The 13,414-nt window shown below is 41.3% G+C and overlaps 2 protein-coding genes and 1 pseudogene across 3 annotated transcripts in view; 2 read left to right on the top strand and 1 right to left on the bottom strand.

Moving 5' to 3' along the window:
- The window catches only part of SPOPL (speckle type BTB/POZ protein like), a 61,212-nt gene extending 57,740 nt beyond the window's left edge, over window positions 1-3,472 (bottom strand). The window contains exon 1 of one of the 2 annotated variants that reach the window (XM_039874571.1): window positions 3,342-3,472. The gene's annotated coding sequence lies outside the window, so the exon portion shown is untranslated. The remainder of the gene's footprint in view (window positions 1-3,341) is intronic. The other variant, XM_039874574.1, reaches the window with a different exon arrangement.
- The window catches only part of LOC120611955 (basic proline-rich protein-like), a 40,756-nt gene extending 36,673 nt beyond the window's left edge, over window positions 1-4,083 (top strand). The window contains exon 2 of the mRNA XM_039874575.1: window positions 3,342-4,083. Within this exon, the coding sequence (XP_039730509.1) occupies window positions 3,355-3,915 (561 nt within the window). The 5' untranslated portion in view covers window positions 3,342-3,354 and the 3' untranslated portion in view covers window positions 3,916-4,083. The remainder of the gene's footprint in view (window positions 1-3,341) is intronic.
- A 7,899-nt stretch (window positions 4,084-11,982) lies between these two features.
- LOC120612041 (uncharacterized) lies at window positions 11,983-12,101 on the top strand (annotated as a pseudogene).
- The last annotated feature ends 1,313 nt before the right edge of the window (window positions 12,102-13,414 follow it).

Raw genomic sequence — 13,414 nt, 5'->3', positions numbered from 1 at the left:
CTAGCAAAGTGTCTGGCACAGATGAGCTGTTCAATAAATAAATCTAAGTCAGGAAACAAAACAATGAACAGGACCACCAAATACAAAAGTCTTCAGTATCTACTCATATGTAAGACCTGGGATAAATCTGTGTACCAGGTGCTTTATAAAAGTTAAACTTTTTTTTTAACTTCCCTAAATAATCTAAAGACAAGGAAACCTCACTGTTGCTATGGAAAGGAAAACAGAAAAGGAAAAGGTAAGGGATAGAAAGAAATTAAGAAAGAACAGGAAAAGATTTTTCAGAAAGATGAAGAACCTCGTCTTAAATAACCAACAAGGAACTGAAAGATCTGAGAGGCAATAAAGGTAATAGACGCTAAAACTATATCTGCTGGTTCCATTGCTTCTTCAGTTAACTCCTTTCCTATGCACCTAAGTGGAAGTTAAGTAGTCTCTGTCTCTCTAGTTCCTCATTTGTGAAACAGAGATATAATAAAGCCTCTTCAAAGGACTGTTATGAGGTTTAAACGATTTTATATAAATTACTTGAAACAACGCCTAACACAGTGTTAGCAATCACCACTATCTTTAATATTACTAGTGCTCTCATAAAAGTTTTATCTGCTTATCATCTGTCAGTGCCACTGATATATAAATTACAAAAGAACAGAGCCTGATTATTCTCTGATGAAGCTTTTGTCAACCAAGGTTCTTTAAGAATTAAGCCCTACAGAAACTGAATTAAGTGACTATTTCCTCTGTTCTCTTTCTCAGGGATGGTACATATCTAGTACTATTTTAGGTGCATAGGAAAGGAGTTAGTTCATTACATATCTTGGACGTCTTGGAGCATTAGGGCTTGGTATTCAGTGGAACCCTGGTTGAGGAGGGCTGTTCTTGTTTACCCCCAATGGCTGGCAATGAAGTAGGTACTCATTAAATATTTGTGGAAAGAATATTTACAAAACCAAAGGAGCAGCACTTAGCACAGAGCAGATACGAAATGTCAATTTTATTCCGCCCCTTTAAAAGTTCCCATAAACTTTTAAAGTCTTATTCTAGGGGTGTCATTTTTCTTGAACCAGGGCTGCCTATATCATTCAAAGCCAAAAATACAGAATACAGAAAGTAGGAAAGCCAAGAAACAAAGAAACCAATGTTGGCAGCAACTATGTGGAAATACTAAGAGATGGAAGACAGGTGGAATTTCGATACGCAGGGGAAAGGGCAAAGGTTATACTAGGCCTGCAAATAGCATAAGCAAAGGAAGTGTCACCCAAAGTTTGGAGTACATTCCATTGTTGACACAAAAGTGATTTTAAGCTATACATGGGCAAACTCTTTATTCTGGTAGTTGCATATGCGCATAACTTTACATGTACTTAGGACATTAAATTGTGATTTCAAAATTTTACTATTTATAACAACACTAAACACCAAACAGTACCTATTTGAATTTTAAGTGAGTTGTTCCAAAAAAACGTATTAAGAAAGTAATAATGCACAGGAGGTAAGTAAATATGGCAAAAATTGTCAGGGTGTTAAAGAGTGAGTAAAATTTGAGAAACATCAAGGCATAGTCATGTGAATGAACATATTAAAAGAGAAAAGCTAGCCTCCTGAAGCCAAAGCTCCATTTTGGGTAGTAATTCAATATAAAGAACAGATGGGTATGAAGAATCCCACTAGTTCGAGTATTTAATTTGCAGTACTAAAATTTGTATCTGTAAAATCCTCATTTTCTGCTATGATAAATTTGCTACATATTTCAATTTCATTTATTCTCAAAACTAAGGTAAAATTTTTAAATTTCCAAACAGATGTCTGAAATTGCCTGAGATGTTTGTAGGCTGGCAACTTACCTGAAAACAGGGAGCTAAAACTGTACTTTCCACACCATAGGGAATTAATTTATACAGTAACAAAATATGAATCATATCTACATCAAAAAGGGTGTTAAATGAAAGAGCAAAAAGGCAGCTTCCCATGCCCACCTTCCTTTCTCAAAATTAACCTATCAATAATCAAACCAAGTTGAGAGATAATGATGAATAACATTTACTGGATGCTTACCATGTGCCAGCCACTGTTGCATTTTACCTGCATTAAGTTATGCAATTATCACCACCTTCTTATGAAGTATATCACTACCCCCATTTTACAGTTGTAAGAATACTGAGGCACAGGGAGATCTGCCCAAGGCTAGAGCTGGTAGATGGCAAGGCAGGGGTTTAGATCCTGGCAGTTCAACTATAGACTCTGAGCTCTTAATGACCAGGCACCATTTCTCTCAAAAATAACAGGATAATTTGAAATACTCCACTTTTCCCATTATAGCAGAATAGTGTAATTTTCCAAGGCATGAACCTTTCATTACTTAAGTTTCCAGTCTAAGAAACAGTGGGTTCAACTGTAAGGAAAAATAGGGAAGAGGAGTATAATGGAACAATCTAGGCCCAGGATTATTCAAATATAGACAAAGCATCAGAACCCTCAAAAGTATGGCTGAATGACACTATTCATAGAGAAAGAAGCCAAAAGTTGGGATAAGCAAAGGGTGAATCTTATTTCTACAGGATCTACGAGGGAAAAAATCCTACCATCCCCTTTCCTTTATGTGATTCACTACAGGAGTACACAGACCCGAGAGGAGGAGTAATTAGGAGAAAGGATAGCAAAAGGGACTAGAAAGGGGAAAGTCAAGGCGTGGGACCCTGAACCGCAGTTAGCTTGATGTATCTTGGTGAATGTGAGAATTTATGAGAGGGCAATTTTTGCTAGGAAGTAGGAAGATTGAGGGTATGACCACTGGGGTAGAGGTACTAAACATCTGGATGCGGAGCTGAGAATTCACCCTAAATGGGGTAACTGGGATGACAATGTGAGTGCATACGTTTGAATTTAGGAGGTACAGATGTGGACGGCGGGGGGTGGGGTGGGGCAGGGAGTTTCTCGCTTTGGATTGTACTCAGGGTGGAAAAGAAGAAGATAAAGGTATAAACAGAGACTTGGGTATGGCTATAGAAAGACGGAGACTGAATGGGAAACAGGGGCGGGCCTATCCAAGTCAGGGATCACAGTAGTCGGAGGCTGGGGAAATCAAATGGGGAGGGGGAGGCAGACGTCCCAGGAAGCGGAGGAGACTCTCGAGGCGAGGGCGGTCCGGAGGGCGGAGGGTGGGACTGACGAGCAGGGGCGGAGGCAACCCCAAAGAAAGGAGGCTAGCCGCAGGAGCAGGGGTCTCGGACCAAATAGGGTGGGAGAGGAGAGAGGAGGCCCCCCCGCTCCAGCGCAGAGACGGGAAGGCGACACGAGCAGCTAGCGCTGCGGCGCGGACCCGGGAGGGGAGAGGCACCTACCTAGACGTGCGGGATGGCGGCGGGCAGTCCCGGCGGCGGCTCCTCTCCGGCTGAGGCGGCGGCTGCGGCGGCCCCGGGAGCCCGAGGCTGCGGCGGCCGCGGCGGCAGAGGTGATGGCGGCGAGTCCCTGTGGCGACCGCCTCCGCCGAACCGCATCCCTCCTCCCCGGCCCGCCCTCCGTCCCTATCTCCCGCTCCCAAACTTCTTCCCCGGGATAAACAAGCCCGCCGCCAGGGGCGGCCACTCCCGCCCGTGCACAGCCCCCCCACCCCCCGCCCCGGGCCCGTCCGGGCTCCTGCTTCCGAGTTGCGACTCTCCAGCCCCAGCCCGCGAGGGCGCGTGCGCGCGGCGGCGGCGGCGGCGGCTCGCGAAGCTCTTCCTCCCTCCCTCCCGCGCCGGGCACTTCCGGGACGTCCCGGATCCGCCGCGGGTTTTGGAAGGAACCGCGGTGTCTGCGCCAGGCGCTGGGATCCCGGTTGGAGAGGACGGGGAGGGACCTCGTCTTGCGCGGACGCTGCTTCGGCCCAGCTTAAAACTTTCTCAGTCTAAAAGGCCCGATGCTAACTCCTCCTAACTGGTCTGATCTACGTCGGATGTGAAAGGCAGCAACTGTTTCTGTGCACGATTTCCTTGAGGCTGTACCAGGCTAAAAAGCCAGGGTACAACTTTTATGAAGCCCCTGTTGCGAGCCCAGAATTATATGAACTGATAAAACAAAAAACGTCAATACACAGTTTCCAAAGAGAAATAGAACTGTTCGGGTAGAGGAAGTGCCACAGTGGAATGGCTTTCGTTTGCAGGTGATGAGCCTCAAATGGAAATCTCAGGCCTAGGAGGGTAGCTGTCGCCGAGGGGCGGCCGGGATACTTGTAAAGAGCAGGCTGCTTTCTAGGTAACTAAAGCTCTAACCAAATATCTGGAGAGATGAGGGACCGCCTCACGGAGTTTAGAGAGAGACAGGTGTCAAAGTACAGAACTTTATTTTATTTAGCACGCCCATGGGCAAGAAATAATTGATCTAGCTGCCAAGAATATTCTCATTAAAGAGGTTTGCGAGACAAGTCAGGCTTTTGCCAGGGCAGGCATGAATATTTAAGGACCCCAGCTCCTTTCACTGAACCTGCGCATCAGTCAACTGACTGCTTGCCCGGTTTTCCAAGAAATGGAGGGTGGGAGAGAAAAACTTTTATTATTTTACTATGTGTTGAGCGCTGTAAGCACTGACTTGTATGATCTTTTTTTGATCCAACTTCTTTACAACTTCATGGTAGAAATCATTCCCATATTACAGATAAAGCAAATGAGGATAAGAAAGAATTAAGGAACTCATCCCAGGGTTACTGGAGTTTGAAATCTGTGAAAGCAGATTTCCCTCACTTGAAATAGATACTACATTTGAAATCATATTTATGTATTTAATATACAAAACGTACCAAAAAAAAGAAAAAAGGAAAAAAGATAAAATTGGCCTAATCCTAGAGTTCAAAGTTGCATGAGGCCAGGAGTTTAAAAACATGTGGAAGTGAGCATTGGTCTGCTGGTGACTAGTGGGGAGAAGAAATAGTGTAAATTTTCACGTTCTCCGAACATGAACACAATAGTTAAAACTATTTGCTATATTCATTGTGGGCCTGTGTAAACTTTACGATAACAGAAACAGTGAAAATTACATGATTTTTGCCCAGGCCTTTTGACTATTTCAACTCCTTAATATGATATCACGCCTTCTCTTTTACTAGTCAATCATTATTAGGCACTAGTATATGTAATATGCTCGGAAAATCAAATTATAATAAATCCTTCAAGTAGATTTCCAATTGGGAGTTAAGAATTGAGTGTTACTTGGTGACCTTTGACACTTGACTGGGTTCTAGTCAGGGAGTGGTTCAATAAACTAGACTACTACAATAGGCTTTAGTTTATCGCTGGCATAAGTGACTTTTAAAAATAAATAAGAACTTTATCACTGGTGTAGAGCATCATATGCTTCCAGTCACATATCAGGCCTACATTGCTTAAGGCATTAGCCATTAGGCTCATCCAGCTCCTTAAACAATAAGAAACTTTATGAAACTCCTTTTGCTTCTCATTGTCAGTTTTCTAAAGGAAAACATTCAGGCTCCTCAGTGGATGTGGCTGACTTGGAGGTTCTATTTATTGTAATTAATAGGTTGGCAGTTAATAAAGATCAGAAGAGCCATTATCTGAACTTAATGAATACAGGTGAGTACCAGACTTCGGATCTTCTTGATCTAATCCTCTGGAGATCCAACCAAGCATCCCAATTTGATATTTTAGGAACTGCAACATCTTATTCCTCTTTTCTATTAAACATCACAGACACTCCCATTTCATGGCGGGGTATACACAATGAACTCAGCACTGCCTTCCATACCACCACCTATTTTGTACTATCATTTTCGAATTCTAGTTGTCAAAAACTAAATCATACAGAGGCAAACAATTCACAATTCCACCATGATCTGTTTAGAGATTAAAAACAGTAGTAATATGCTCGTTAGCAAACGATATATTTCATGAACCCTAAGTGATGACTCTGAACTTCCCTGGATGTTTTGCTTATAACCCTACCCTTTCTAATGTGGTCCAGCAAGCTCTTCCTCTCCTAGTGAGCTGGCTTCCCATTATTTCCTCCTATCTTAAATTTTCTTCAAGGGAACCAAACTGAGGCCTTAATTCCCATAGCTAACACCTGTGATCAGACGTTTAAAATAACATTTAGCTTTTGAAATTTCTCGTTCGCTAATTATTTTTTACTTATAAATACTAGGCCTTTTATCTAGAAAAAAGAAAAACACTAAAATCCTTATTTAATAACTTGCAATTTATCTTACATGTAACTTCATTTTCTCTTCCCATGTCTCTGTTTCTTTCTCTATCTCACTTTTCACCTTGCTCATGAATTTCTAGTTTTGTAGTACTTTTGCATTAATTATGTGATACTCAGTTCTTAAGGAACCCCAAATTTCAGAACTCTAGCATTATACCTACAACCCTCATATAGTGATGTCCATAGCAAAAAAAAGGGACCGTAAGTTTGATATATTTATTACTCAAAAATCATTCTCAGGAAACAGAACAAGGCACACCTAGAATTCTGAGAACAGGACAATTTTTAATTCTTTTGTTTAGATCCTTCATTGGTACCCTTATTTTCATGTCCTCAGCACATTATATCAAATATTTCAAAATGCTCCCTTGCTTCAAATTAAATATACATTCATATATTTAATGCTTTGGTCCTTTGGATAATCCGTTGAGTCTACTATAAAGAGATATATTTTTATTGTTTTTCCTCTATCACCATGTGAAGATTAAGTGTTGAATTACAGTTCACTAGTTGGCATACTCTAACATTTTATAGCCATTCAATTAAATATTAATTTTAATCAGGTTTGAAATGTTTGAGCCTCTTAAAACCCTTAAGTCCCTAGATTCTGGATCAATAATGTCCAATAAATAAGAAATAGCAATACCTCTACCTAAGCAATATAACAACTTGGAAGAATCTCGGTCACCCTACCTTCAAGTCCTCTATTCACAATGTTTTAGAAGAAAAACAAGATTATCCAAAGTTCCTCCAGCATCCCTCCAGGTATGCCCTGAGAACTCTCATCCATGATCACTTACAGTTGCTGGAAATCTTTTACTGTGCCAGGATCCAGGCGGTTGCTGCTGCCATGATCTAGTAGTCCCTAATGACCTCTCTCTTCTTCAACTACACCAATTAAACTCTCTGTCTTCTGCTGGTGCCCTGGCTCTGCCCCTTCTCTGCTATCAGGTAACCCGAGAAGTTGCGGTTGATTCTGGACCCTGGAGAGAATCCCAGGTGAAGCCTAGAGCTCTCCACTGTGCTCTCCAGCCAGAGGTCACCAACCTCTGCAGCAGCCCAAAATGGCTCTAGAGGTGTAGCTGCTCGGTCTCCTCCTCTTTTATCTCTGCTCAGTCATCACAATGTCTCCAGGTCAGGGTCTTTGATCCCCTCCCAGGGAGACACACCCTTCTGCCTATCTGGGCAATTTCTGGTTAGAGGAATTTAAACATCTGTTACTGCAATACCCACTGGGTGGTTCCCTGTCTCTCCAGTCTTCATCTCTCTGAAAACTGGGATTACTTCATTCCACACTCCTCTGACCCTGACTCAAGAAATGGCAACTCTATGGCTGTTTTCTCGGGCTACAATAACGGGCCCTGCCTACAGCAGAATCTCAAATGGCCTCCTGTTTCGCTCAGGTGGCACCGTGCCTCCCGAGGGGGAGGCGGATAGAATTGGGCCCCGCATTCAGACCAGCAATCTAGAAGTCCTAGAGTATCCACTGGATGAGCTCCTGTGGCGTTCCTGGGATGGCCCTGCAGCCAGACACCAAGTGAACCCCAAAGCCTTGGAACCTCTGTGCCTCAGCATTCCTTGATCTGCTGATTTTCCACTGCTCTGCTGCCTCAGAAGGACTGAGTTCTCCCGCTCAGTCTTCTGTTCCCTTCTGTCACCTCCCTGCTTTCAAAACTAAGCCCTGCTGTCTAGCTGTTGCCAATTCTGCATTCATACCGCAGCACAACACTGAGAGGCCACCTGCCTCCAGATGGTTCTCTGCTATTCAGAGCCCTTCACTGCCAGCCCGCCCGCTGGATTGGAAACCCTGGTACGGCCATTTCCAAAATTAGAAACCAAACTGTGTCATCTCCGGGGACGCTGCATTTGCACCTCCCTGGACCAGGGACCTGGTCAAGCCCAGCCTCTGCAATTGTCCCAGACACCCTTCCCCCAAGCTTCCCTCCTCCTCTTCCTCACATGTCTAGCCTTAGTGCCTTGGGTTTTTTGCTTCCACTCTTTACCTGCACATCCTTGCCAAAGTGTTAGCACACTGTTGACCTTCTCTGCCTGAACTATGCCAGGCTGAAGAAGAGCTAACTCAAGGGCTACATAAACCCTTGGATATTCTTTTAGAGGCCTCTTCCCATATGCTAGCAAATACTGGAAAATGGCATGAAAAAAATTTTTTTGTTATATAAAATAAAAGAGATTATATAATTTTCCTCTTGAAATATTTATTAGTTTCATATTACAGTTTTCTCTGCATTTTAGAGCCAAGACCTTTTTTTTTTTTTCCAGCTCTCAAACAATTTGATAAAACCTGGAAAAGCTTATGGGCCTTGGGCTCTGTGCCTATAATGAGAACCTGAGCCTTAAAAGGATTTAAAAAGTGGCTTGGGAGGTAAGTACTTACACACTTGATTCAGTTCCAAGCCCCTCCAACACCCTAATCATCTCTTAAATCTTTCTCTTCTCCAGTTTTTGATAACCTAGCTTCTCTGTTTGATACCCTGCCTTGGTCACTCACTCTTTACCTGCGCTGCTCACACAGATACCCTCCTTATTCCAAATGCCAGCTGGACTGCCTGAATTTTACAGCAGCACCGGCCCCTGGATTCCCTTTCACAGACTCCTCCCACCTCTTAGAATCCTAGTTATTGTCTTAAAGTCCACTGTGCCCAGGAGACTGCAACTTTTAGACTAAGGTATTTGTTTACCTGACCCTGTAGATATAGTGATGTTCTCTACAAACTGCACTCGTAAGTCTACAGCTGCATCCAGCTCTCTGCCTTGTCCCCCTTCTCCAAGAGACAGGTCCACTACAGCATTTTGGAGATGCTTCAGTCTTATCCTGTCTGCTGGGACTGACTGTGAAGCCTACATGTGTCTGAAGCAGGATAGCTACCAGAAATCACACTTTCCATTTTCCTACTTGAGTGCTTGCTCATATTTCTCTGTGCTTCGGGTGTCTCCTTCCCTAAAGGAGACCTTTATGCCCCAGTCATATACAGCATCACTGATACACTTCTCTGGAGGCTTTCCTGATCACTCATTATGTAAATTGAGAACATATGCAAAAAAAAAAAGTTCCCTGAAATTACCCCAGATTACATCTTTTCTAAATATTAACCATTATTTAGTTGAAAGAGTTATTGGAAGTTTGGCTTTTACTTTCCAGGATTTCCAGTTTTATAGTAGTGATTTTATAATTTTAATATACTCCTTAAAATTGAGTTATGCATCTTCAGAGTACACAGTGAACTAGTTTAGAGAGAGAACCTGAAAGAGTACATTATTAACTTTTGTATTCCTTCTCATTTTTTTTTTCCAGGAAGATAATTAAGCTAGACTTTTAAAAATTATGTTCTGCTACTACAGTCTACAATTTTGAGAGGAAAGGTGATGTTTTTATTTTTATGTTGTCAAGAGCTCAGCAAGAATTTATTTCTATTTTAAATGCGGAGCCTACTGTGTGCAAAACAGGTGTGACAAAATTTCAACTTCCTTCCTGGATACCTATTATAGCTGTATTTTCACTTTTTTTTCCTACTTTTTATTTCTCTCGGTTGTTATCACTTAACTGTAAAAGGTCTGGATATATACATAGAATATTACGGTGTTTAATTTGTCGAATTCCTTCTCTCTTCTGAGTTTGATTTTTGTTTTACTTATTCATTTGGTCCAGGATGGACGTAAGATATGTTTTCCTTGACTTGAAGGAAAACATTATTTAGGTCATGGAATATTCACTCGATGCCTTGAACTAATTTGCGGTGTCATTTTATTGGCATAATGTTCACAAGATATGTGATAGTTCAGAGTCTGTTTGCCTTCAGATCCCTCCCCTGCTCTTCTTCTCTGCCCCTGCAGGCTGTTTTCCAGGCTCCTGTGGATTTGGCCTAAAGGAAGCATGGTCAAGAGCCTGGAGGTTGGGAGGAAGGGAAAAGCCCTGTATTTCTCCTGCTCTATTTCTGCCTTAGGCACCATCCCCTGCAGCAACTGAGTCTGCTACCAAGCTCCATCTCCTGCTGGGCAGGCCTACTAAGGAATCAGCCCTGGGCCCTAGCAATACCATCTCCTCCCTCCTGCCTGCTTAAAAGCTTAATGGCTTTCTGTGGTTGCTAAACCCTGGATTTTTCTCAGTCTTCTCATCACCTGTGCAATGGATTTCTTGTATAAAATCCTCTGTTTGAAGTAGTGAATGTGTCTTCCATTTTTCTGGTTGGACTCAGCACATTTATCCATTTTCTTTTCATAAGGGTCTTACCCTTTTTAGAGGGGAAAGAATGATTTCCACAGAGAAGTAGTCACTTTAACCGTAGGGATCTGTCTATTCTCCTTCTTGACTAATGTCATTGTTTTTTCTGCTTCTTACCTCCCATGCTTGCTTCCTACTTGCCATACTATCCAAGCCATGCCCTGCCCTCTCCCACTCTCCATTCTTAGAGCAAATGACATCTGTCTTCTGGAGTCATATCCCCATAGATGCACAATGATTTGCTTTTTAAATTTTTTAAATCCCTTTTTATATAATGTTCTGAACAAGAATGTCACAACTGTAGGATAGCAAAAAAGGTCATTGGATTTTTCATCCAGAATTTGAATCTGTGTGACCTTGCTTGAATCATTTAGTTTCTTCCTGCACAACAGTGCCTGTGGTAGTAAAACAGGAAAAAGATGATTTCTTCATCAGAACTATAAGGAGCAAATGAGATTAAACCATGAAAGGATTTTGTAAATGATAAAATGCTAAGCAAATGTAAGAGGGTATTATTGAAAAATAGTCAATAAGACTAGTTACTTTTTCTTGGAACAAATGTAATTTTAAAAGTTAGCAGCAAAAGTATTTTTCAATTGGAATTTGAACTGAAGTTTAATAGCATCATATAGCCTTCACATAAAGCAGAATTTCTCCATCTCAGTTCTATTGGTGTTTGGGACTGGATAATTCTTTGTTGTATGTGTCTGCCTTGTATATTGTAAAATGTTCAGTGGAACCCTGCCTTGATTTGCTAGATGCCTAGATGCTGGTAGCACCCTTCTCCTCAGTTTTCACAACCAAAACTTCTCTAAACATTACCAAATGTCCCCTGGGAGAAAGGAAAGAGCAAAAGGACCCCAGGTTGAGAACCGCTGATCTAACCAAACTTACATGGAAAAATGTCACCTCATTTAAATTTAAGTTGTTAAAAAAATAAAGTTTTGCTTTCTAAAGAAAATTTTACAAAAGATCTTTTAAAAAAACAGTTCGGTCATGAAACATAACCTGTCTTAGAGATCCATAAACCCATAAACCCAGTGAAAGTCAGTGGTTATTGTCACAACAGTGATGTGTCCTACTAAGTATTTATGTTGGAGAGACTAATCTTTCTGCTAAATATTGTGGCTGGACTGCCTAACCAAGACGGGCATTCCTCACATAGTTAAAATCTTTTGGTTTTTTTTTGTTTATTTTACTAGGTATTAAAAAAAAACCACACTAATACTTTATATCTCTGATGATTGTATGTTGATATCTTTTGATGTCCTTTAAAGCAAGGAAACTGAGACTAAATATTAGTAGGACCATATATTTCAGTCATAATATGACTCAGATATTCTGAGTCTCTACCTGTATAGACTACTTTGAGTAGCAGCAGGAGTTAGAATTTTATGAGCATCACAGCTAGGTCATAAACAGTAGAATAATACATATTATTACCATTCCTAATATGATATTCTTAGCTACCATTGAATTTCTAGGACACTGGAAACCAAAACCATAGCTATTTAAAATCTAGAAATTATCATTTAAAAAATATTGACCCAGTCTACGGCCATGCCACCCTAAACGTGCCCCATCCCGTCTGATATCGGAAGCTAAGCAAGGTCGGGCCTGGTTAGTACTTGGATGGGAGACCACCTAGGAATACCAGGTGCTATATGTGTTTAAAAATATATATATTGACCCAGCTCTCCAAACGAAAATAAAGAACTCAATTAGTAGGCTGTTACAATTTTAAAAAGAATGATGTTTTGGATTGGGATGTTGGCAATAGCAGTGTAAGTGGTGGTTGAATTCTGTACATTTAATGCAGAGCCAAAATAATTTGCTAATAGAGTAGATACGGAACGTGAGAGAAGGAGAAATATCAAGTAATGATTCTAAGAGTACAGTCTGAGCAACTGGAAGAATGAGTATGCCATTTCTTGAGTGGAGGAGGACCATTGAAGGAGCATGTTCGGGTAGTGGGAGATAAAAAGTTTGACATTGAATGTTGCCAGTTAAAACCATTTATTAGGTATCCAGATAGAGATATCAAGTAGGATGTTGGATATATGAGTCTAGAATTCAGAGGAGAGGGCCCAGTTGAAGAAATAAATTTCGCAGTTTTCAGTATCTATGTGGAATTTGAAGCCATGAAACTGAATGAAATCACCAATGGAGGCAGTGTGGATTGAGCCCTGGTGCTCTCCACTAATTACAAGTCTTAGAGATAAGGTAGAAGCAGCAAGAAAGGCTATGATAAAGTGGCCATTAAAATAGGACAAAAACCAGATGAGTATATTAACATTTTAATATGAGCGAAATTGCAGTATACTTGAATGCTGAAAGTAATGACCCAGTAGAAAGGGAAAAATTAGTGATGCAGGTAGATAGATGTGATTTGTCGAGGGATGTCCTTGAGTAGGTAAGAAAGTGTGGGATTAGGATACTAGAAACCATGTTGGTCTAGATTTGGTCAGAGGCAGTTCATTCACAACAGAAAGGAAGGTGGTGTGCGGCACAGATACAGAGAAATAGATAATGTGCTGAAAAGTTCTTTCTAGTGGTTCTCTTTTGAAAGAAAGATAAGGTCTGATATAGAGAAGAGAAAAGAACTGAGAGGCCATGGTATTACAATCACAAGAATTATGATCGGAGTAGTGGTGGATAGAATGATGATGAGCTAGGGGTTAAAATCTTCAAGAAATTAGGTGGAGTCTTCAAGGAGTACCCCTACAATGAAGAATAGTGGTATTATGGTGGGAAGGTATGAGATTCATAGCTGGGATTTGAGGGGAAGAAGACAGATGAAAGATCTAGAAGCAGTAAAGAACATTAAGAAAGACACCAAGCCCCACCAGGCTCAAAGACTAGTGACTGGAGTGCTATAGAAGTCTAGTGTCCAGAGAAGAGGGATGCTAAAAGTCCTAAAAGGTAGAAGCAAATGACAGTAGCATCCCCAGTAGGAAGCTAAAAGTGGAAAGCGCATTTGGT

The sequence above is a fragment of the Pteropus medius genome, unplaced genomic scaffold (assembly GCF_902729225.1).
Source record: "Pteropus medius unplaced genomic scaffold, Ma_sr-lr_union100, whole genome shotgun sequence".
Lineage (NCBI taxonomy): Eukaryota > Metazoa > Chordata > Mammalia > Chiroptera > Pteropodidae > Pteropus > Pteropus medius.
Note: the sequence above shows the minus strand (reverse complement) of the source record. Positions and strands in the feature narration are given on the sequence as shown.